Genomic DNA, 25,976 nt, shown 5'->3' on the forward strand with positions numbered 1-25,976 from the left:
GTGGCGATGCCGGGGGGCCCGGCGCGGCGGGGCGCGCCCGCGGGGCCATGAGGGCGGGCTCCGGCCATGGCCCATGGCAGCGCGGCGGTCATGCTGAAGTGCGTGGTGGTGGGGGACGGCGCCGTGGGCAAGACGTGCCTGCTGATGAGCTACGCCAACGACGCCTTCCCCGAGGAGTACGTGCCCACCGTCTTCGACCACTACGCAGGTGAGCGGGCAGGGGGCCCGGCCGCCGGCGGTGGCAGCCGCCCTCCCACCCCCCTCACCCTGCCGGGGGGCGGAGGGGGGGGTTCGGCCAGGGTTTGCCCCCCCTTCACCCGCTGTGTTTCTCCCCCCTCGCAGTCAGCGTTACCGTCGGGGGCAAGCAGTACCTGCTGGGGCTGTACGACACCGCCGGCCAGGTGAGTGCCGACCGCTGCCCGCGGCCCCCCGACCCGGCCCCGGCCCCGCGGCGCTCCCGGCGCTGAAGTTATTCGCAGGGCTGCGGTCCGGGCTGGGTGATTCAGAGGCGGGTCGGCGCGGGGAGCGGGGGGGGCGATTGATAAAAACCGGCTTTAAAAGAAAACTATGGATCCAACGCATGTGCCCGAGGGCGGGTGGAGACGGGCTTTATTTTTAGCGGTGCGCGGCCGGCTCCGGGGGAGCTGCGGCCGGGGCTCCACGGCATCGCCCGGCGCTGGGAGCGGGGGAGGCGGCGTGCCCGGCCCAGGCTCTGCCGGTGCTTGCAGCGCTCCGGGCCGGGCAGGGCCCCGGGTCCACCCCGCGGAGTGCCGACCCTCCCGCCGGCCCCCAGGTGGGGGGCAGTGTGCCCGCTTAGCACGGGGGGGACCTGCCGCCTCCAGCGCGTCGGGTCGGATAGAGCCCCAGGCAGCAGCAGCTTGCCTTGTTTACGGTTTACAGCTCTTAAATAGCTAAAGAGAGTTGTTCAGGTGGAAAATAATAAAATGTAACTCTCCGCCACTGCCTTTCAGATAACGTGGGTTTCCTCTGCTATCCCAGGCAATTCAAGTGATTCATTTGGTTAAGATTGTTACAGCCTGTTTTGTAAGATGCTATGTCAGGAGGTGTCCTAAGTAACTTTAATGATGGATAAAATACTTGATGTTTGGAGGGGTCACTGGTGTAGCGGCTACTAAAGGGCTCCATTATTCAAGTCACTTTTTGGTCAGCTTAACTTGCACAACACCAGCCGTGGGCCGAGCCCGGTCTCCTGGGTTAAAGATCAGAAGCAAAACAGTTTGGGAAGGGCCTGACCCCGGGAGGTGCAGGCATCTCCCAAGGAGGCGCGGAGCATATACAGAAATGCTGCATGGGTTTTTGTCAAGTTGTGTATTCCTTACATTAAGACTTCTTCTTGCAGTGTGAGCATGTGTTTTGGTCTCACATGACTTCAGACGTGCTTCCTTGTTGTAAAGAGCAACTAATAAGATAATTTCGCTGGACTCGCATGGACTGAAGCTGTATTTTTTAACCATGATATTCCTATATGTACTTGAACAACTGCTGCCTGAATTAGTGTACCTTTTTAGATCTGCATACAGCCTTAAGTAAGGGAGGCAGCTTTAACTGGTCTTTTATATCTTTGTTAGACCTGAAATCAGTAATAAAATTAATTTCATGAGAATTGTAGGATAAGGCCCCATTTCCAGAAAGCTGATACCTGAAGGGTGAGACTCTTCCCAAACAGACTGACTTCATGATTGTCATCTCACTGTCGTAAACACAAACTAGTGAAACTTATGCCAACTGAGTGCATTTCTTATTACTGTCATAGTCCTGTTTTTCAGTAGTAAGTGGTTCAAAACACAGCTTGTAAAATATTCCTTAAGTAGGTTACAAAATGAGGATCTAGTGCTCAGGCAACTAAAGCATTTGGTTAATATGCAACTATTTTTCTCTTTTTTTATAATGAGCATTGGAAAATGTGAAAGCAACCCTAGCACTACTGTACGTACACATAGCTTATTTGTGGATGCCATCTCAAACTGCTTGTGCTGGCTTGTTGCTATTAATGGGAGCATGTGTTGTTAGCTCTGTGTAACCTTAACTAAGGTGGTTTTGTGGTATCCCACTCTGCCTGAATGTGCTGAGTACAAAACCGAGTGACCTTTGGCCTCCTCAAAAGCTATCGGGGTAAACCGGCCAGTTTGCAGCAAACAGCAAGCGAAGGTATTCCTCTTACACTAAGAAAAGCTTTTCAGTATGAAATTGTATATCCAGATGTGTAAAAAGTTGACGTAAGCTTTTTTTTTCCAATTTTTGAGAAGCTGAAGTCTTAAGTTTGAATTACAGAGCAGTTTCGCGTGTACCCAGGACCAGATCTTGCTGGCCTAATTCAGAGGAGCCTCAGCTCATGGAGGGTGTTTCAATGAGGCTACCTTTACAGATATATCTGGTCTTGGCAAAACTCCCCTTTTAGTCAGACCTGTGGTGCTAGTAAAATATTTACCATTATCCCCATCCCGCTTCAGCATGGTTGGGGAACTGGTGGACATCTGGGGCTCCCATGGGCAGCCCCATTCCAACATCCAGGACAACTAAGGAGGAGAGTCTGTGTGAAGATGCCAGTCCAGCAATTTAATTCTTTTAGCTGCTTCATCAGAGAGCATCCTGACAAGCCCATCTTCCCAAAGCTATGCAATAACAGGAAGCTTACTTTAAAGCTTAAATACTTATAGTGAAGAGCAGAAAAGACATGAGTTGATGGTGCCTTCTTGTGTTGAGGAAACAGCGTGCTGCATCTGGTACACGCCTGCTGCTTGCACAGACTTCTGTATGGCTTGGATTCTTTGCTGCTCAAAGTTGGGATTTCTGTGCCAGCATACATCAGTGCTTTTGTTTCTAAGTCTGTCACCCCCAAATAATTTTACTGTAAAACACTGGCCTGATAGTATCATTTTATCAAAACTGGCAGTGCGTGATCACTGTGATATCTCAGCAGTTCACAGTCTTCAGTGTGTTTATACTCCCAGCTCTGGATAGAGTACACAGGTACAATCTACAGGTCTCATTTTGGGGGAAGAGGAGCGAGGGGGTAAATGGAGGTTCAGACAGTGACCTACTCCATAACCATGCAGGAAGCCCATAGCAGAGCAAGGATTAAAGACCTTTTCATTTCTAGCTGGTGCACAGCAGGCTCATCGCCCTGAAATACTGACTTATCAGCCTGTGGGTCTCTTTAGCTTGCGTGGTTATGTGTTTAGCAACTTGTGACAGACTTCTCTTTGGCAGAGGAGTTGCAAGCTTTTGAGTTCATGGCATCCAGTACTCATTTCTAGCTCACTTGTTCACAAGACAGGATCACGTGTAGTAACTACACCAATGACATAATGCCTCATATCTTTGTGAGTTTAAAGTAGGTTGAGAATAAATCTATTAAAATCCCATTTTTTTCCAGGTTATATATAGCAAGGAAAAATGCCACTAGTGGTTCACAAATCTCAGTTTATATGCAGACAGACCTTCCCTGCTTTGGGTGTGGGTGAGTTCAGGCAGGCTTTTCTCTAGCTGAAAATCCAGAGGCCCTGGTTCAGCAGAAAATAGCCCGTACAACTGCTGGGCAGCGGAGGCTCTTGGAGCCCATTTGGGTTTGCAGCTGTGGAGGCAGGCTCCCGCGCCAGGGAGGCGGGTGGGAATTCAGTGCCGGTGGTGTCCGAGAGGACATTCCTCCAGCCATTCCTCCCAGAGGTGGAGCTGGCAGCTCCTTTTAGCCTTGCTGCTGCACAGCCGTGCGCTGAGACTGGGTGGGCTTGGAGTGGGCCCTGGTTTCCCCAGGAAGATGAGAACTGTGGAACCTACCTACGTTGCCTGGAGCTGGGAGCATCAGTGCCCAGAGGTTTAAATGTGAGGTGCTTGTGATACTGATGCTTGGATGCCTTTGGCTTTGCAGTAGCATATCTTGCTCGGGGAGACTAACAGCGTGTTGGTACTGCTCTTCATTGAGCAGGGGTACGTGGCAAAATCAGCCTGGGAAGAGAACGGTGGCTTCATCGGGGGTCTGTTAACTTCACCGTGTTGGAGTGCTTTTGAACTAGTGACAAGTGATTATCGTTTTGATCTTCCATAATACCAAAAATAATACTGGCAGCTCTCATGATGTTAAAACTTTTGGAGAAATGTCTGTAAGCACTAATGAAGAAGTGTGCTGCCTGTCCCCTTGCCACGTCCCAAATGATCGGGATAAGTGGGAGGACACACAGGAGTTACCTCTTGGGGATTTCGCTCCGTGTTGAAGGCTGCTGCTTGAAATGGCAGTTGGGGTCCATCCTTCTTCTTGGTCCCTCTTGCTGTGGGGTTTTCATTCATGGTGTCCCTTCCCTCCAGTATGTGCTGACCCCATACAGGTGGAAACCTTGCTCTGCTTGGATGTCTTTGCTGTGAAGGACTGTCAGGACCTGAAGGGAAGATGGGGGGGATGCAGGAGCAGAGCCTTGCTGCTCCTGCTGCCCCAGGAAGAGAGGTGCTGAGGCACGGCATGGCCCTCTGGTGCAGGTTTGGCACCAAGCCAGCATCTGGGCAGTGCAGAGCGGGGTACGGAAGGAGCAGAGTGTATCTTACTATGGTGTGGTGCCTAATAGTAACATTTACATCCCACAGCATCACTTACTGTTGTGATGCTAGCATGGCTTTGTTGGACAAAGCTGAGGTAAACTGTGTTCCTTGGCTTTACACTTTTATTTCTCTACCTTAAAGGCCCTAATATGTGTAGGACAAGCTATAGGTCTGATGCAATAAAGCTCTCAGTCCCTTCTCAGCTGTCACCAAAAGAGTAGCCACAAAACACGCTAAGCACAAGAACAGAACAAGTCACTTGGTTCTTCTCAGCTCAGATACCAATGGCTACTCTGGTTGCAGCTGCAGCCATCTTAATTCTGATAACACTGATTTTTTGGTTGTAACAGAGGCCCTGATGTTAAAAGCAATTTTACATTAAAGTTGGTTGGGCTGCTGAAGTGCGTAAAGCTAACTCAAGTATTAGCAAGATCAGTGCCTGCGTTAAGGCCAAGTATAAAAACAAATGGTTATAACTGTGAATGTGCCTGTGGGAAAGAGAGGGGTGGAGGTGTGGTTATTAAAATGGATGGTCACCAAACTTGTGGTGGTTGCTATAAATAAAAGAAGAAATAGCAGTAATCTTTGTACTCATTGCTGGCTGTTTGTCTCGGCTTTGGTAGGTAGCCCTGGTCTAGCAGGTACCACTTCAGTATCCTACTGAAAGGAGAGGCAGCTGCTGATCATTTTGGCTGGTCCCTGGTCCATTGTGAAATAGAAATATCCCTCCTCAGACCACGTTACTCCTTCCTAGTTGCACCTACCACGCAGCCGAAGCACCAAATGCAAGCCTGGCACGTGCAAGCACGGTCTCATACAACTCAAAGCCTGCCACCCTTTTACTGTAGAGTCGTAAACACCGAAACCTATAGCGTGATTTTGGCAGATCTGAAAATGAAACGTTAGCAATTAAGATCCTGTGCCCCATCCATTCCCCCCTGCGCCTCCCTCCTCCCACATGCATTTTCCGTCGCTCCCTTTACATCGCTGGCAGCTGGTGCTGGGAAGCTGTGAGCTCGTGAGCTCGCTCCTGGCCGGCGTGCTGGCCTATGAATAGCTCAGCCTCCGCTGAAGCTGCTCTGTGCTTCAGGACGTTGCCAGCCACGTAGATTTAATGGCTGTGCAGCAACAACTGGATGTGCAGATAAAATAAAAACATGCCTAGATTCTCCCTCTGAAATTTACGTTTTTCAAGGCAAAAGAAGGTGAAGTGCCTTCGATCTCTGTGTCAGGAGTTCTCTAGACAGGTGTTCAAGCAAAGGCAGGCTTTCCCTTTAAAAAGAAAGGGACTCTTACTTTCAGATTCACTTTTTAAAATGGCCTTCCAACAATAATAATCCCAGTGCAAAGCTTACGCTCAAACACCAGAGCTGTGACTCACGCTTTGCAAGCGTCATATCTTTCCTAGAAAGGTAGGTAAGTATTGTTATTGCCAGATGGGGAGCCTCAGGATGGGAGATGCTGCTCTGAGTTCCCAAAAGCATCTGCTAAATATATGTTGGAAATTCAAGACAGTTATGTTTCATTTTCAGAGTGTCAAAAGCCCCACAGCACTTCCGAATAGCGGCACTGAGTTATGTTAAAATCAAATGTAAGGGATGTGTTCGAAAACGTAGATCCAGAATGTCTTCGCCAAATTCGCAGTAAGTTAATGGCAGACCAAAGTAAAGAACCCAAAGCAAACCCAAGATTGAGAGGTTCTCTGAAACTTCAATTTTTGATACGTTAAAAGCATATTTTTATGAAGACTACTGACCTAGAGAGACTTTTGCTAAACACTGATTATGTGATCAAGTAAAAATCCCTTTTTCCTAGGTTAAGAGTCAGTAGATATCCTTTAGTTTGTGACAGACTTCCCTCTGAATTTTACTCATTTGTAATTTCTTCGAGGTGCAGCGACATCTTTCAATGCTATCCAAACATCACCATCTAAAAAGGCAACACTGAATACAAGCAATAATTATGGTTCTTCTAGCGCAAAGTTATTGCATATCCTCTTACTTCTTGACTTCATTTTAAGATGGTGTGTGCACCTGCACTCATTTGAGTATCATGTAATGTACGGCTGTACTGCAGGAGGCAGGAGTGATGGGACAACTGGGTAAGTTGGCATGACCTGGCAGAATTTTTCTGATAGAGAACACAGGAGACCCTGGGAATTTTCAGCAGATCCATAGCCAGACTTCTTGATTGAAATCTGTTTCCTTTGCGAAGAGCAAAGGAATAAATAAATATTTTGGTAAATATGAAAAGTATAAAAAATGAATATTTTTCATTTATAGCCTAACTCCTGATTCAGGAGTTAAAACAAATGAAATATAATTTAGTCTGGAGTACTGCCTCCATAGTGCAGACGTGCAACGCAAAAGGACTTACAACATGTGTTAGGGTCTGATTCAAAGCTCTTGTGTTAGCAGGCACCCTCTTGCTGATTTCAGTAAGCTTTGTTCCAGTTCCTTTATTGAGAACACATGGAAAAAGTGGATGTAAAACTTAGTTCAGCAATGCTGAGGTTTTGTCAGTCCCAGGCATTCAAAATGATGAGTCAACTACTCCTGTCCGCAGACACCACTACCTAAAAAACCTAGAAAATCAAAATGGTTTGAGACTTCTTTTGCCCTTTGCTGGATGCGGGTTTTCTTTAAGCCTTTGGGCTTCATGTATTCAAGTTTTCTTTGTATCTGTGGGGTACTAGAAATTTATCTTTCATTTAAAGGTGAAAAGGATATGATTTTTCTTGATATACTCATAAGACTCCAGGAACCTCGGCTTTAAGAAATAATATAAAGCACACTGATTTCAAATCCTGTAGTTTTATTGTGAATTATAAAAACCAACATTACTAAAACGGATGCTTTGGGATAGAGCTTCAGGACTTTTTTTAAAAGCTCCAAATTAGCAGTTACATTTCTAACAAAACTGCCCCTCCTCTAGTTAGACAAAGTGCAAAATGAGGGCAGAGGGGAGGGGAACTGTATCTTTTTACTGCTCTGTTCTGTGGTTTTATAAGCAGTCTATTGGTTTGGATTGGTGACTGGATGATTTGTGTGAAGAAAAATGCGTCTGAACGCTACACGACGCTTTCAGCAGTTCTGAAGAGGTTGTGTCATTTGACGCGTTAGCAGCTACTGTCCTCAATCTGTTCTAATCCTGCTCTGTGCTGCATCCATGTTGTGGCACATGTGCAATAATTCGTTGTGATGGCTGGCATTCGCCGGTGTGCGTATAAAAATGCAGGTGGCAGCATTATTCTCCAGAGCAAAGGCACATCTATCAGCATCCTAGGTGAGCTTATTGCTTCAGATGAATAAAACACGGACTGAAAGTGCCTCAGGCAGCTTGTGCTCTAAATTAGATGTAGCCGTGAATGCTGTAAGATCATCTGTAGGACTTAATGCTGCTTCCTTGTTGGTCTGATTTCCAGTTGGGATGCAGTGGCGGAGTCAATAAGGGATGGATGCCAGGCGTGACCTGGGCTGCATCTTTAGTTACGACCAACAGACGGCCCAGCCACGGGCAGTGAGATGGCTCACATATTCCTCACTTAAGAAAGAAAAACCGTAGGCAGTTTTTCAACTGCCTTAACATCTGCTGCAGTGCAAGCGCTGAGCGTTTTACCACGTTCTTCAATGGAAGCTGTTAGCCCTGAAAAATGGGACGAGGTGCAGAAGACTCTTAGGAACTCCTTTAATTCCAGAAACTCTTTCACCATGATGTGTTTATTCAATGTGCACATAATGGCACCGGTACTCTGGCACTTTGTCTTCTGAGAAGTTGCACGATGGGCATTAATCTTGAGGAGTCAGTGTGAAGGCTTAGTCTTCTATCTTACAAAGCTGTTGCTCAACACTAGACCGAAGAACGTGCTTTTGGGGTTTATTTGTAAAAAGTGAAAGGGAATGGGACACCTAACTGATCAGTCTTTCTTTTCTGGGCAGGATTTATATAGTTAGTAAATGAAAAGACACATCTGATATGATAAGGATAACTATATTAAACCTTCTCTATTCCATAGTCTGTTTCCCCTGTGAGAACAGATTTGTTGATGGTCATATTCTTCTGTAAAAATAAAGTTAAAGAACCCGTCTTGCCAAAGAGCCGGTTCTGCAGAGGATCTGACCAGATCCCCTGTGCCAGGGTGAATTTTATTTTTTTTCTTTGGTTGCCCGTATCTGAAAGAATGGAAAATCCTGATTGTTCATGGCTGCAGTCACCAGAACTGGGGTGAATTCCTTTCTGGGAGAAAGTAGAAGTCCTGTGTAGGAAGAGTGCTGTTCATAAGGTCACCGATGGTGAGAAAGGAACCGGCGCAGGAACGCACCGCAGCCTTGTGATTCCTCATGGGTAAGGAGTGGAGGGGCTTGTCCATGGCAGTTACTCTGCCACTTCTTAAGAGCTCCGTAGTGGATAAGCAATTGGTGGATAAGCAATTGGTAGAAAGTGTTTAAGTGAAACCGTGCTTGCCGATACTGCTTGCAGTCCGTTGAATCCATGTTCTGTTGTTCCAGATGCTAAAATAATAAGTCTTACAGAGAAAATTCAGAGACTTCCACTTTTAGAAAACCACGAAGAAGCCAGCATGTTGAAGTTCCTGTGGTGACAGAAAGGAGAGGGAGTGTTCTGTTGAGACTGTCTAGGAAAATAGTTTAGCATCACCACATGGCAAGATGTAGGATTTGGACAGTATTAAATCCCACATTAAGACTGGGATCAATTCTGATCACTTAAGGGCAATTTTGTATATAATTAAAGGAATATTCTGTCCTCCTTGTCTCTAATGCTCTAAAATCCATCTTACTAGGCTCCATCTTCCAGCTAGTTATTTCTCTCTATACCAAAAAGCTTTTCAGACATGTAAGCAGCTGCACAGTCCTCAAATATGCCAGAAGGAAAGGTTTGTCAAAAAAAAAAAGGTAATTCACAAATCCTGGGCTTTTTCAATGTATAATTCATACCTTCTTTGAACAGTCCTCCTCACCGGAATTTAGAGATGGATTTAGATCAGCTTACTTCCTTTTTAGAGTACAATGAAAGAGCACTTACCCTGCATTCTTGCAGCCTTTTCTAGAAATTAAAAATAGATGCTGGGCCCAAATCGGCAGCTTTTTACACTCCCTGGGAAACCTGTGCGGACAAGCCACAACAGGACAATTCTGCTTTCTTTAGCAATGCAAACTGTATCCCCAGAAGCCTGTGAGGAGACAGACAGGTCTGCAGTGCACTTTTCCCCTTGCAGCCAGGGAATAATCACATCTTGTTTTGCATATTCAGAAGCTAGCGGCTACAGATGTAGGCGACTGAAAAATCAAACGTAGCGATCAGCGTAACAGGGCTTGGGTTGCAGAATTGGACAAGCAAACGTTTTATGGCAATCCTGTGCAGCTTGCCAAATGGTCCTGCATTAGTGGTGCCTTGTGAGCGGCAGTGCCAGGAAGCCAGTGTCCTGGGGACACTCCACCCCTCCGTCCTTGCAAGGGGTTACAGCGTTGTACAGCCCAGACTGAAAAAATTCGGAGGTTTTTTTAGCCAGGGAAGCGATTTGTGCTTGGCATGGGGCAGGACAGACCACTTCCCTCTCTCTCCTCCCCCACCCAAGCACCTCCTAGAATCAGAAACCACAGGGTGATTCAGCGGGGTGAGGTCTGTTTCCTGGTGTGCCTCTGGAGCAGGCAGTTGCTCTCGGAGGCTTTGCCTGGTGCTTATGGCAAAGCTGCAGATCAGCCTTTAATTCCAAGTAATCTGGGGGAGACGGCAGGATGTGTCCACTGGGGTAACGATGAGGTGTTACTAAGTCCCTGAGGCACGTGTTAGATGCAGTAGTTGTTATGGTTCACTCGTTAATGTTTTCCAAAATATTACAGTGGGCCTTCTGAAAGGGAAATTTATTTTCAGGGAGGAAAACTATGAAAAAAGCAGTCTTGAAGGACAGCTTTGAAATGCACTTCAAAAATGAAAGCACAGCAATTCTTATTGAGAGAGGACTTTAAACTGTTGTTACCAAGCCCTACTAATTTCATAGGGTTAAAACTTGGACTTTTGGCTGGGATTTTGCTCTGCAGAAGCCAGCAAGTGACATATGTGTGCCTCACTGGGACCCTCTGAGCAGCAGTAGTGATTACCCATCACTGCATGAAGGTTGGATTCCTCTAGCAACTCTGCCTGATGTCTATTTTTGGCTTCCCCTCTAAAAACAGATGGTTGGGAGTGAGAACCTCCTCTTACGAGTGCTGTTCTAAGCTGTGAAAGCAACAGATGGTTGCTAACACAGAGGTCACAAACCTAGAGTTGTTGAGCTACAGTTTTTCTTCCAGTGGTACAAGCTTTATTTTGTTCCCTCCCATCCGCTTTATACCTGCTCAGAATAGAAAAGAAATAGGCTTATCCTTTTGCTTTTAAGAGTATGTCAGTATGATATAACTGGAGATGTATCGTTAAAATTTTGTTCCTAAGCTGCAAAACACATTAAAATCATTAACTACTTTGGTTCCATGAGAGTACGAAACACAGGGCCTGGATTAAAACATAAGCAGGACCCACCTTGCCCAGGGCCCCTGCCACAATGTTAATGACATACCAGAATTTGTTTTTTTCCCATTTGCTTAAAGACCCTAGCCCTCATATTTGCACGGAAAAAAAAATCAAACAAACAGGTCTAGGTTAACATCTTCTTTGCTACCTGTAACAGCAGATCTGAGAGGTATGAATTTCCCCAAAGGTCTTGGTCAAGGCGTGGGAAGGTATTGACTGCAAAGGTGACTCCTCTAATTGCCTTTCATCCCTACAAATCAGACAGAGAGACCCTAATACCATTCTAGAGGAGAAAGAGGCCTGTGGTCTCACATCACTGAGAGAGGAGTAAGGACCTCTGTCCCCATCACTTTAACTTGGGCAGGGAGGAACGTGACACCATAAAACGGGAGCTACGGGGCTCTAGTACTATGGGATCTCAGTGTGCCTGCACCTCTTCAGTTTTCTAAGAAATACAAGGAACTAATGCTTTTTGTGGGTCAGGAAGGTTGTCTAGAAATTATTAGACTTCACTTTGTCTTAGTTTATTTTTTTAAAAAATATCCCATTCCACATAAGCTATGTACATCAAAGGCGTTTGGAGTGCTTTGCAAAGACTAGTGCATTATTAAGCTAGCAAACCCCTACAGGTGGGAAGATGCAAGTAGAGAGGGGATAATAATTTGCTCTGGGCTACATATTGTGTCAATGGCAAGCTAGGAATACAGTTTGTGTGTGTTTTAACTATGTCTCTCAGCTGATATCCATGGAATTGGGCAAAAGTGTTAGTTCAAAATCAGTTGTACAACTTGAAATGCTTTTAGTCTGAGCAAACCCTTGAAATGAAGAAGAATGTAATGCTGCAGAATTGCAATACCATTCTTCAGTCTGCGTACAAAAAGTTCCTCAAGACCTCTGTTTTTGAGCAGGTAAATGTCAGGAAAAGAAATAGCCAAATTTTGGACATCTTAAAACAAATCCACCCTAACATCCAAAATAGTGAAAATCAGTGATTCAGTATTCAAGTATGAGGCAGCAGAAAATTGCAGCGAGGCAGATCATTAGGTACTATAACATGGAAAAAGAGACCTAAAGGAGAGATGTTAAGGAGCTAAGATGAAGGCAATGCTAGACTTACCTGCAGAATATCAAAACTAGGGCAAAATGAAAATTTAAAAGTATGAATTTCCATTCTCCTCTCTTAAAAACAAAACAAAACGAAAAACCCAAACAGTCCTTTCCAGTTTCTAGTTGTGAAGCCAAGTCAAGTCATTAGTTCCTCTATCTCATCTCCTTTTCCATGTCTGTTCTCCACTGGCAGCTGTTCTGGGTTACCACAGAGATACTAGGTAAACGATGGACAGTCCTGCTGCAATGTCGTATCTTTTATAGGGATCACAGCTCCATATCACGCTAATTAAGGCAACATACTTGTGTCCAATTTGTTTAAAGTTATTAAAACTCTCATCTTTTTATCATGTTTTCCTATCTGTATTCATCTGCTTCAGCAAACAGTGAACAATTTTTTTTTTAAAGTCCAGAGTATGTTGGAGAATGAGCCATTTCACTATTATAGCCTGGAGTTTTTGAGACTTGTACTGCATATTTTGATACTTAGTGGCTTTCTTTGCCCATCTTATTCAAATTCTTGAAATATTCCAGTTAAATTCTTTAAATATTTTTAACGCCTAAATATACACGCAGTGCCTCCCCCAATTAGATTGGAAGTCTAATTGCTGTACACTGTGGTATGTACATGCACTCAAATTAGAATTTATGTTGACTAGCTAGTATAATTAGATTTTGTCGTTGCATTTAATTTTAGAGTAAACCACATTTATTTCCCTTACCCTAGATTCAGGAAATAAATCATAGTTGAAGCAATCAGATTTTTCCAGGCTTCTCTAATATTCAGTCTAAATTCATTTAGTATTTCAGATTGTTCTACCAAGTGCAGCAGTTATTTAGGCCCAAGACATCAGAGAAAGTTTTCAGGTTTGATTGCTGTTTCTGAGGGGCTGTTGGGGAGCAGAAGGAGTCTTTAAGCACAGATAGCCTACTAGATGCTGGTAATATTTAAGCCAGGGTCTCTCTTAGGAGGACCCAGGACCAGTCTAATCATGTGGTGGGAGGCTGTTAGAATTACCTGCCATTATTAGTATGAATACGAACCTAATTTTCACAGCACCGACAAGGTTTAAAGGAGAGCCTGACAGCACTGGCTGGTTTCAAGCAGCAGGAATGGTGGGTATAGCCAGATTCTCTGTTAATTTAAGTAAGCATAAATGCAATCAAGTCACTGTAGTGAATACCATGTACATTTTTGGCCGTGGCACATGATGTATCCAATCACACTGTACTTGCCTTCAGTTTAACTTCTTAATTACACAGAATGGGCCCACAGCTTGCCCAGTGCAGATGGGACAGGGTATAAATCAAGAGGCATATAAATAGATGCAGGGGCACAGAAGGAGTTCAGCAACGCACACACCTTAAAAAGCGGTAACGTTGCTCACTCCCAGATGACTGCTGATGAATACATGTGAAGTAAGGTGCAGTACCAAGATGTGGCTAAATGTACAAGGATTTCTATCCAATGGGATTTAAAAAGATAAACTAAATATGAAAGTTTTGAAGTAAGCCATGCAAATGTAACTCTGCTTTGAGATCAGAAAATTATTAGTATTTGCTATGAGTAAAAAGTCCGTCTGTAATTTGAAGTGGATTAACTAAAGAGATATTTTAAGGTTAGTGGACTAACAGTAATTTCTGGTGACAGTGAAATGTTTTCTCCCTTCCAGCATTTAATGCAGACAGTATTCTAGTTATTGTAACCCAGATGTGAGATTTTTAGAAAATGTTGAGTGTAGTAAAGGCAGCTCTTTGGTGGGAGGAACAAATTACGACTTTAAACTAGATTTTTTTTTAATAAGAAAATGTATTCAGTAATACCCTGAGATGATTTAGTAGAGCTGGATTTGAGGGCAACTGACGGATCTGCCTGCATGCTCTTGCTTGCAGATTTTGTACTCCAGGGACCAGTGTAATTTGCAGTTGGGAAGCTTCTTTTAGGATTTTGAGCACCACCCCAGAAAACAGAGTGGCAACCCTGAGCAGGATCTAACTATATTCAGTAGTAGAAGTGAAATGTAAAATACATGCTTAAAAAAAGAATTGAACTTTGAATAGTTTCAAGTTGCTGTTGTGATGTTCTTAAAGTTATTCCTGCTTTCTATGATGAACGTCCACAGATGTGGAAAAGACATGGTTACTGGTTTATTCTTTTGAATCAGGATAGGAGCCTGACACTAGCAGGGAAACAAGTGATCTTCAGAAAGGCCTGTCAAATGTTGTAGTTTCACAGTAGTGTCAGTTACTGTGGTTGTGAAATTGGGAGCCCATGTTTACAGCTAAGCATGCTCTACCTTAGTGATGGAACTGTAGAGTATACAAGACTGGCAGTAGAGTGTATAATCAAAATGGCACGTGAGAATACTGATTACAAATAAGAATATTGTGTAAGTAGACACTGAAGAGTACTGGCCAATGGTCACCTCCTTGCTAGTGCAGTTTCCTCCAGTGCTTGTCTTTTCTCCATTTCGTGATAACAGCCCTCTTCCCATAGCTGTTGACTTCCAAATGAAAAGGTGGGTCTAGCAGAAACTGTTCTGAGGAAGTTCTCACATGTTTTCTGAAATTCTAGTGACACCATCTTTAAAACTTAGCAACTAATCCATGATGGGCTTTTTTGAGGGTGCAACTATAGGTTAATAATCTGGTAATGTGACTGTTGACAAGGAAACCAAAATTTAATTTTCTGGCTCGTTTCAAACATGGAGTTGAATTACATTTCTGTCTCTATGTTTAATGAACAAATCATTCCAGTATTTGTGAGATTTAATTGAGATGAGGAGCTTACATGGGGAAGAGGGAGGCTGTTGCAGCAGCCATAATAAACTGGTGTTTATTGTGGAAGAGAAGGCGTAAAACCAGAATTCTTCACTGTCTCTGCAGTGCCTGGGCTCAGTCTTAGTTATGCATGTTAAAAAAAATAAAAGCCTAAGGTAGGAATACTAAGGCATTGGTTCACTGCCATAGACCAAAGGAAGCCTTGCAGAGAGAAGCTGGGGCATGTTCCCTCCTGCTTTTAGCTAAAAAATGTGGCAAAATCTACTTTCTCTCTTGCTGGAGAGAACTGTTTTAGAACAGGGACAGTGCTCCTACGTACCTCAGTTGCCAGGGTACTGTATGCCCTGGCAGTAGGACTGGTGGCTTTAAATGCTATGGCTCTAAATGACCCAAATAATAATCTTTTAACACCAGCTTCCCCCCAAAAAGGGCATTAATGTTCCCCTGATAGTGTTCTTGATCCTTAATTCTTGTTCCTTCCTACTCTGCTGGGCTTGCTTACAGAAAGCAGAGTCCGGACAAAAGAGGTCCCTTCTGATCCTTACTTCGTTTGCCCTGAATACCAGCAACAAGACAGAAAGAAAACTCTAAGGAGGGCCTTAAATATCACCTCTACATATGATCCAAAAGAGAACATTTAAGTGCATTAAATAGTCTTAATCTATCCTAGCTTTGTATAACCTGGATGGCTCTATAGCAGTCACATCTGCTTATTTCTCTTTGGTCAAACAAATGCTAACCTTTGATCTGCAAGTATGTATGTTTGAACCATAGTTTTCACTTAAAGAAAAAAAAGCTTTTTTAAAGGGTAGTCTTCTGTATATTCTTGTACAGAAGTCAGTTACTATCAGTATTAACACACTTTTCAAAATATTTATATTGATGTATAGTTACCCTCATATGCAGATTTTGCTCTAACAGCCACACTAACTAACCTGGAGTAGTTGTAAACATTCAGAAAGTTTGCCTCAACAAAATTCCTGAAATATGAATACAGTTTCTGAATATAACTGTTAAAATTAACAAAATACAAGCAACAATTTAATATTGCAGATAACAGAATTTTTCTTTCTCAGGAAGACTATGATCGTCTGAGACCTTTATCTTATCCTATGACCGATGTCTTCCTTATCTGCTTCTCAGTGGTAAACCCTGCTTCATTTCAAAATGTGAAGGAAGAGTGGGTACCGGAGTTGAAGGAATATGCACCTAATGTTCCCTTTTTACTAGTAGGAACACAGGTATATCTGGTTCTGTTCTACTTTATTTTAACAATTCAGATCATTGTGTGGTGCCTTTTCTTTGGGCTGGCAGTTCAGGCCCGACAGGACCTGAGCAGCACCTCCTTCTGGCTTTAGAGGAAAGACCCTAACAGGTGGCAGAAAAACCTAGATCTGTGGTGTTCTCTAATGAGCTACCTCCATTTTGTTCATAGGGGAGAAGCGAGACGATCTCCTTTTGCTTCTTGAGGGCAGTGGACAGGGCTTCAATTACCAAGTGACCCGCATGTGTTGGTATTATGTTTGGGTTAATCTTTCTGCCACTGCTGGATATACGTTCTGGTATTCTGAGATGATCACATCTAATTGAAGAGCTGAATTACAGAATAAATGTTTGTTCTTTCTGGATTAGTAGTAGTTGTTCAGAGCTTAAATTTCCAGGGTTTTTGGATCAGGAAGGGTCTAAATCATGACTTGACTCCATTTTTATACATGTAATACTCCATTAAATAAATAATTCTTCTTTAAAAAGAGGGTTATCATATAGTCTGCTGACTTTTGTTTAGAAAAAGTATTCCAACATGACTGCAATCTTTCTTGCTAGATTGATCTTCGCGATGACCCAAAAACTCTGGCAAGACTGAACGATATGAAAGAGAAGCCCGTATCTGTGGAGCAAGGACAGAAGTTAGCAAAAGAGGTAAACTGGATACTCCTAAATTAAACCAAGTAGAAAAGAACCAGAAAACCCTATTTCCAATTGACTTTTTCTTCCTTTACCACTTTGCCCATTTCTTTTATCAGTCAACGTATGCAACCTTTTGTTGCCAGTTAGCAATATTTACTTACATTGTTGAATACAGCTAACAAGCAGACCTGTGTAATAGCACTTCCCTGTTAGTAATAGTTGTAACTTTCTGTGTAGACACTCCTAAAAACTACGTAAGCGTTTGTCAGAGAGAGTTAAAATGACAGAGTGGTTGAGGTTGGAAGGGACCTCTCCTGCTCAAGCAAAATGTTGGAAGCATCTTTAAAAAATTATTTGAGAATGCTATACTACCACTTTAACATGCTGCGTGGATAATGCTTATCAGGACACTTACTTATAAAGTCTTATTTTTGAAACATAACTTGGTCATGTAATTCTGTAATTCTTTTTTGCTGTTTAATTATCAAAAATACCTTAGGACTCCACTGCCAATCCAAAGAGCATATTTAACGTGCCTCCTTTCTAAACCAAACCACCTTAAATACATTCCAGATCTTTGGCCAAAAGGCAAATCTTTTTCCTACAGGAGGAAGCACATTAGATAAAATTCTAGATCACAGCCAAACATTGTGATGTCACTACAGAAAAAAAAAATGCAGAAGTGCACAGATAGAACGGAACAGCTGAAATACATTTGGTATTGAATTTACTTATTTTCTTGACAGATAGGAGCCTACTGCTATGTGGAGTGTTCAGCTTTAACACAGAAAGGACTGAAGACCGTTTTTGATGAAGCTATTATAGCCATTCTAACTCCAAAGAAATACACAGTGAAGAAGAGAATAGGCTCAAGATGCATAAACTGCTGTTTGATCACGTGAGATACACGTGACAATGGCCAGGCTTACTGTGAAATTCTGCTGAATTTAAATACAATGCATTAAGTACACAGCGCACTTGTTACAGGTCTGAAAGCTAAAACTACGATTCTGCCTTCTACAACCAGTGAAATCCGGAGGAATAAAAACAAACTCAACAAACTTGTAATATGAAGCCACCACATCTGTTACAAATATTTTATTCAGACTGGAAGGTACAATCTCTCAGGGTTACATAGTCTAGAGGAAGCAAAAACTGCACCATACTGAAACAGCATCTATGTTGATTTTACTGAGTGGAGATGCTTGGCTTGAAATACTCCAAATGAATTTGGATAGTCTTCTGCTTTGACTATACATATATATATGTCTCTCTCTTAAAAAAAAATCCCCAACTTTTGCACAGTCTGTATGGAATCTGCACAAAGAAATACCTTGTCTCTCTTTGCTCCAGTTATCTGCTTTTGTACGTAAGCTGCTTCCGGTTCCAGTGTATCCACAGAGGTGCAATAATCAGACCAGCCATATAGCCAAAGGTAGCTCCGAGGGAACAGGAAATGGGCCATACCTGAGGGGAGAACACAAGGTAAAAGCAGACGATGAGGAAAATGTGTTTTTTTGTACTTTGTGAGCACAAATTCTCAGTGTAATCTAGGTACTGAAAGACAGTACAGTCTTATTCTACTTTAAAGCTTGACGTGCTTTCCTAAAAATGCCAAAAGTGTAACAATCATCTTCATGAACACTAAATGCTGTTGTACAGTTTTTAATTAATATGCATTAAAATGTAACCAGGCTTCTGGCTATCGCAGACTTTAGTTCGATATTCCCAAAACTGTGTGAAAAAACTTCCAAGTATTTATATCCCCTGAAGTGTTCAGCTAACCTAACTTCCTGTTCTGCTGCACACGTTTGGAAACCTGCAGATTTCTTGGTGATTCCTCCTTCCAGTCTCTCTCTGAAACCTTTAGAGGTGCGTATAAATGAACTAATACTCAAATAAGGCCAGAGACTGAGATGGATAGAGGGTTTTTCTTTTTTTTTTTTTGTCTTGAAAAATAGGCAAAGGGATGAATTTCCCTCTGGCTAGCAGCAGGGAGGGAACATAAATTTGGAAACGGACTGAACATCTTGCACCTAGTTCAGCAAACGCAGTAGGCCAGTTATGTTAAAGAGAGCTTGAATTATAAGCTCTATTTCGTAGCATAAGAACAGGGAACTGACTCAATACAGCTGACTCGCTTTCACAAAACATCTAGGACTAAGGCAAAGAAGTAATGGGATTCTCCCCCTACTCCTCTTTTTTTTTAAATTGTTATTGATTTGCAGGGAGGAGCGGCCAAAACAAAACTTAACCAGTCTGTCCTCAGATGTAGCTTATAATATTACCAGTCAACTACTTACTGCATTTGATGAAAATCTCAACTAAGCTGGTGATTAAAAATATTTATTGTAGAATAAACTGAATTCCCACCCCTCTTCAAAATTCTCCTTTGCATTTTTTTTTTGCAAGGACAGTTTTGCACTTCCTCCTGTACAGTGCATGTTCCTGAAGCAAGTACAGACTGCACTCTCCTATTTTTTTTTTTAATTTTTAAATTAAGGGGGATATTTCCACCTTCTATAGTACTTGAGACTGAGAAATGCACTAGACATTAAAGAAAATGTCCACATCTCCGTGTCCAGGCTTCTTTTCTGCTTCATTTTGACTTCCAATTCATGAATATCAAATGATCTTACTCTTAATGGTACTGGTTCCTCCTTTAATTTCCTAGCTCTGAGTCTTCTCTTTATTTCATAATCACTTGAAAAAATATATTTATTCACATCCTTTGATTATGGGAATTTTAACTAGGAATAAGAGTAACGTATTTTGTCCTCTGCTGTTTCATCTTCACAGTCTCCTCAACTGTTTCATCTTCACATTCCTTAGCATTTGCAGTTTTATATATTATTTGGAGGTCTTAAGGAGTGTAGCAAAGATGACTATAAACAAGGTGCCTTAGGTACTCTTTATTGACCTTGTTTCATTCTTCCATTTCTGGACATTCTGTCTCTGCTACTTGTTTTTATTGCTGAGTATTTTGGCTGTTGCCTCTCAAACCAAAGACTTGCTTGTTTTCATTCATTCAACAGTGGTATTGTAGATCTTCTATAAAAAGCCTTGAGATGCTTTGGCATGGTAAGATATTATGTATATTTAAAACTCACATGAGTTTGTGGCCTTGGTTAAACTTACACTGCAGGTGGATCTTTTCAACTTTTAAATGAAATGTAATTTAAGTTATTTCTAGTATTTACATTATGCACGTCTAAAGGACAAAACAACAAAGAAGTCCCTGCAACCCCAGCTGCTCACTCAGCAATGTTCAGTTGCAACAGGAGTCATACTTATCCACTGATGAAGTCAAATACGACTCCAATATCCACAAAAGTATGGACAGAGGCTTCATAACTCAGTGGTCTTTTTACATCAAATTCTCTCAGTGATCCTTCATTAAATTTTACCTACAATTAGGTGAATCTGTAGCTGCCTGTTTGCTTTTTAGAAGTATAGGCAGATGTTGGACTCCAAATTTTTCATGTTCCCTTAATTAGAGTCAATATCCCTGATGACCCATTTACCCTGTATCTTTTGGTATTTTGTGTATAGTGGGCAATTGTTGGTACGATTAAAAGGATCTCTGATGATTGTTGTAGCTTCTTTTACCTGACTGAACTGCAACTTGGAACATGGTTTTTCAATAGTTATGTAACTTTTAATATTAATTATGCCTCTGTCTGTTTTCCAAAACGTTCAATTTTTGCTTTGCTTTTTAAAAATCAGTGTTAACTTTACAGAAGTTTCAGGCTGTCTCACTTAACACGTGTCTCTGACCTCTGAAATCCAATCCTCACCAATGGCAGCTGGCAAAGATAGGGGGCAAGAGGAAGAAAGCATAAAGCACTCCATCTGTCTATGAATGAGACAGAAAAGAAACACCACTTCATCCCTTCTAGTGGCATAGAATAGAAGGGTACTGGGCCAGGTACTCATTCTTACTATGCTGGTCAGATGGCCCAAAGTAGTTCTGAAGGCAGTTTGGCCTTTTGAAAACTCTCTAAGCACGGAGTTAAAAGCCTGGACTTAAGAGCATTGCTGTCCTTATGCTATTTTCTTTAACCCTCAAGGCAGAGCAAAAAAACCCCTAACTAACAGGTAATGATGCTAGTTTTGCACCTTTTATTCTTGACTGCTGATCTTTAGGCTACATATAACCACATGCACCCATGAGCATATCTAAAGCAGCAAATTATCAGAGACAGGTTAAGATGTGGCTCTTAAGCACATCAGCTGCACTAAAATAACAGCCCTTGCATATGCTTTTTTGTCCATCTATGAAAGTGGGTTGCTTTATTTTGCATTAGCTGCCAGCCTCGTTTTTCTGAGAACCAACCACTTTCCGCTGGACCTTTTTAACTGAATTTGACTTGCTTGATTGGTCTGGTTTTGCCATCTTTCATATTACCTCTCAAACTTGGTTTAGCTTCCCTAACTTAGTATGAACTGCCTCTAAGTGTTAAAAATCTAAGCAGCTAATAACCGTCTGCCTGTTCTAAGAGATTCCATTCCGCTTGTTTAAACTATGCGACTTGTAATACACCCCTCTCATCCCCTGAGAACTATTCAGCTCAGCTTCTCCTACTTTATGCTCCCTTCTGCTGTGAGGAAGCAGACATATCCTATCCGAGTACTGATGTCATGTCTAGGCCGGGTCAGCAGCAGGGGAATAAGATGTTAAGCAGCATCGCCTAACTGCACTTTTTTTGAGGGGGAAGAAGGTTGATCTGGAGAGAAAAGTGCAGGGAGCACTGGAGACTGGACAGAACATTCTTCAGGAAACTGTCGTGAAACGCCTTGTCTGTCCCAGCAGCTGGGAAGCATCAGCTACCATCCTCACAGCCTAATACAAGAAGAGTCAGTTTACATATCAAATGCATGCAGAAAAGAGTAATCATATATGGGTTGTTAAAATTGCCAGGAGTCTAAACAGCAGCTTGGCAAAAACAAATCTCCACCTACATGTTTAACAAGCACAAAAATTGCATTTTAAGGGACAGAGCATGAGCCAGAGGTTAATGCAAAATGATCCTGACTTCTACTATTTGTCTAAGTTTTTTTTGCCTTTTCATCTGGCAGCAGTGATGGGACTTAACAGAGACTTCTTTAGGCTAGCTAAAGACACTGCAGAACTGCAAGATTTCTGGTATATATTAGAACTCATTTTAATATTAAGGACTCAAAATAGGAATTGCCAACCTTTCAGGACACAAACGAGCTAGTTTCCTCAGCACTCTTCAGAATACCTATGAACTGATGTGAGAATGCTTAGCATATTGCATGGAAAGCAGAGCATGTTGCAGGATCCCAGCAAGGTATCTAGCTCTGCTGTACTATGCATGTAGCTAGTTAAACCAGAATTCTGACTGCATGACGATTTTGTCATCTATTACAAGCCTGTAACTTGCATCCCATGCGATGGGAATTACATAGACATTGATAAGGACATAAAGGCCAGATTCTCACAGGCCAGAGCAGCGACACACTAATAAAGTTTTTAAAGATACTATAAAGTAAGCAGCTGACTGCTAGAACTTTAATTATACAAATGCAAATACAGTGGGGCAATCTACTGTAAACTGGTCCCATTCTTCAGATGACTGCTTTTCTCATATTCCTAAACTCAATTTTTTGTATGCTTACTATTTCAAAAGATCCATTTCTGACTGTCAATTAGAAAGCTATGTAATAATTTTTGTTTCATTTTAAAACTGAATAAATGAGCACAATTACTTTCCCTCCCTATTTCTAACATGCCTTAAATTCCTGATTGTTTAGTCTGTTCTGTCTTAAAAATTTCAGTACATGCCTTTAATCTATTTTGGTTGCATGCACATGTTAACTAAAAGTGTCTTATCACATTGTACAGAATGTGTGTGTTGACAAGCACATGCCTAGGAGAAGAAAGTGTGAGGTTTTTTTTCAGGCTGGCATTTGTAACTAGAAGTTGGTTTTGTGGATACGTCTTCTAAAGTTATAGCAAGCATAACTGCCTTTGATCTCACCCTTAAGGTTTACATTAGGAAAACATATCATTAAATAAACAATGATAACCACACTAAAGTGGAACAAGCTTCTACCTCTGTTTAAAAAAAACTCAAACACTGGATATTATCCCCTTTACTCAAATCAACTTCTTTTACAACAAAACCTTCACAGGAGGTAGTAGATCCAAAAGCAAATACAAGAAGGAAACTCTCTGAGCTGTGTTAAGAATAACAAAGTAGCATGAAAGTTTATAGTCCTATTTCAGCTTACTCAAGTAGCCACCAAGAACTGTACCCAAGATTCTCCAGATTATTTTTCAGGTTACAAATGTTTGAGAGGTATCTAGGCTAATATTTATGGTCATACTGGCTAAATTACATGGCAGTCAATCAACTCATTTGAGTTACATCAGCACTACCTATTATGTTTGTAGTATCCAGTATAAAGTAGGAATACATCAATTTCACTTTTACCTAATGATATAAAAACACTGTAGGCAGAATATTGTTTCAAAGTCACCTTTTATCATTAGTAACAAGTAGTACAGATCAAAATTATTACAAAAAAAATGGAGGGATGGGTGGGCATGCACCAGTAAACCCAGGAACATGTTTTAAAAGTCTGTTATCAAAACCTGCAATAAACCCAGGCACTTCACAGTTTCCAAAATTCAGTTAATAATGAATGGGGTGTCTGGAATACTAGTTCCACCACATGTAAAGTGTGCTGATAAGGTTTTGGTCTTTAATTATACCATCTTGTTCTGCAACTAAATTACCTAAAGCTGAGCAGAGAAAGGATGTGTCACAACGTGTCTAGTAACACTTATATGATCCTGTTCTGGTTCAGTAGTGTTGTGCTTTAAGGTGCCACTTCTCAGATGACACATGAAGCCAGGATCCTAATCACATGTGGTGATTAAAAGTGCACCATTAACTTGAAACAGATGATCTGAAAAAATTGAGTAACTGTAACAAAGGAAGTTATTTTCTATTCTTTGCTAGAACTGTCCTAACTGTAACCTTTACATACCCACTGTGCATCGTAGGGCTAGAGGCAATGAGAGATGGATGTACAACTATTTAAAACTTTTGAACAATGTCTAGAATAGCCTTATTTAAATGACCATAATTAAGTGTTGCAGACTATTTTTAAAATTGTCTAAGAAATAGATAGCAATCTCAAAGCACTGGCAAAATTATTCTACCAGTCTGACACTTGTAATAAACTGAAACATGTCTTGCAGACTAAGTCTTGAAAAGTTTGGGGATTTTTTTGTGTGCGTGGGTTTTTTTTAATACAGAAGTGTAACTACTGTAGGGACTGACTTGCATTCCTGTCAGGCAACTATCTTTACCTTAGTCTGAGATGATAGGCTTAGTTCTGCAGAGCTACAACCAGGAACACCATAGAGTAGGCCTCCCTGACCAGCCGTCGCACAGTTACAAATAAATTTTTCTGAAAACTAGCAGAGGGGCAATAGGCATGGCCAAATGATGTTAAAAAGTTACTTTAAGAACAACAACAGAATAATGAAAAACAATGAGTCATCAGGATACCAACTGACTTTCAGCAATATATTTTATACTTCTAACAGAAATGCTTTATGTGTTTTTCGTTTCCATTCTGAAACATTGTTCAGATAATGAATGCAATTTTATTTCCAAAACAATATTCTATTCCTATTAAGTAATATTTACTTAGTGTAAAAGTTGTTGTATGCTTAAAAAACGTATTTTACATTATTATTTTTAAATGTAGACAGGCCCACTAATCTGAATATCCCCTGTATGCAATATTTTTAAAACATAAACGTGGAAAATAAAGTGAAGACTTTCTGAGACATCTGTATTTATCTCGGTTTTGTTGCGTGTCACAAGAGGTATGTGTAAAGAACCAATATGTTTTCTTTGGTTTATGGATAACTCGGGACGAAGTAGCCCATTAGCACATAAATTGGAACTCCTAATGATGATTTTCATACCAAGTTTACTCCACAGAAGTCTGAAGTACTTTGAAGTAAAAACAAATTCTAGTGAAAGATATCCAAGACATACTGACATCTGATTTTCTGATCAGGTAAGATATAGGTAATGGTACTACAAACTTTTCAGCTTCTACTAATATATCTCAACCATGATGTAAAGGGATGACTACCATATAATTTTTCAGTTCTTCTATTAAGATTGCAGGAAAAGATGCTAATCCTCATACAGACAGCTAAGGACTGGGAAATAGATTAGCAAAAAACGAACCTAATGTTGCCCTCAATTGCTTTTTCTTTTAAGGCCAAAAAGCAGCAACAAAGTGACAACAGAAGAACTGCCATATGTATCAGTGTGGCAATTTAGACAACAGGTGCCTTACAGAACAGTGCAGGCAGCTTTATTCAGTACTCCACTGGAATTCCAGCACCCTCAGTACTCTCTTTCGTTCAACCTCTTGTGTGCTTCAGGTGAGTGACTACAGGCCATTTTCATTTGAAGCCATTTCTATGAACAAACCTGACTTCACAGAAGTGGCTTTACATATTCCACTCTCCGAACTGGACTACAGTCAATTTAAGAGTAGACTGCAGACACTCTGAAATTGTCTACAGTTTAAAGTATAGACATTAGATTTGATAAAGTGCTAAATCCTGATCAAGTGGAAAAATATACCAATTCAAGACACAGTGCTTAACTTTTTGTGTGAACCTCAGGTTATATTAAATTGTTCTAACAGAGCTAAATCAATAGCAATAGCATTTTTTATTCCAAACTCATAGTGCATTTCTGTACCTGCTGGATGTCAGATGTTTTGCCAGCTTTTGACATTTCAGGGTTACAAACAGAGCACAAGGGCAACAGCAGCAGCCCTTTGGTTTGCTTGATCACGTGATATTTCTCAACTATTGTTGACTCATCCCGTTCTTGTAGTACCAATTTCGCCTTGTCTACAACACTCCTTAAATAATGAACTGTCTGAAGCTAAAGGTACAAATGCAGCTGTGTTTCCATAACACGTTGTTATGCCACAAACACTAACCATAACCAATAGAAACATCAGAACCAGATTTTGCAACAAGCAGGCTTAAAGGCCTTAACACTGCTCTCTAAAATGATAATACCACT

General features: G+C 41.6%; 2 protein-coding genes across 6 annotated transcripts in view; one reads left to right on the plus strand and one right to left on the minus strand.

The window, feature by feature from the left end:
- On the plus strand, positions 1-24,706 carry RHOQ (ras homolog family member Q). Its single transcript, XM_068400220.1, has 5 exons — positions 1-208; positions 343-401; positions 16,044-16,208; positions 16,792-16,887; positions 17,622-24,706. Exons 1-5 carry the CDS (start codon positions 67-69, stop codon positions 17,775-17,777), a joined length of 618 nt encoding a protein of 205 aa, XP_068256321.1. The 5' UTR covers positions 1-66; the 3' UTR covers positions 17,778-24,706.
- The window catches only part of PIGF (phosphatidylinositol glycan anchor biosynthesis class F), a 20,198-nt gene continuing 12,180 nt past the window's right edge, over positions 17,959-25,976 (minus strand). For all 5 annotated transcript variants that reach the window (XM_068400208.1, XM_068400201.1, XM_068400191.1 and 2 more), the window contains exon 6: positions 17,959-18,342. In XM_068400208.1, coding sequence (XP_068256309.1) covers positions 18,229-18,342 — 114 coding nt within the window. In that variant the 3' untranslated portion in view covers positions 17,959-18,228. The remainder of the gene's footprint in view (positions 18,343-25,976) is intronic.

This window comes from Nyctibius grandis, chromosome 1 (assembly GCF_013368605.1).
Source record: "Nyctibius grandis isolate bNycGra1 chromosome 1, bNycGra1.pri, whole genome shotgun sequence".
NCBI lineage: Eukaryota > Metazoa > Chordata > Aves > Nyctibiiformes > Nyctibiidae > Nyctibius > Nyctibius grandis.

Bases quoted from the DNA above. Each gene is read 5' to 3' on its own strand.
- RHOQ (XM_068400220.1), top strand. From the start codon at position 67: ATGGCCCATGGCAGCGCGGCGGTCATGCTGAAGTGCGTGGTGGTGGGG. The intron at 209-342 runs GTGAGCGGGCAG...CCCCCCTCGCAG, and splicing joins CGTCTTCGACCACTACGCAG to TCAGCGTTACCGTCGGGGGC. The intron at 402-16,043 runs GTGAGTGCCGAC...TTTCTTTCTCAG, and splicing joins TGTACGACACCGCCGGCCAG to GAAGACTATGATCGTCTGAG.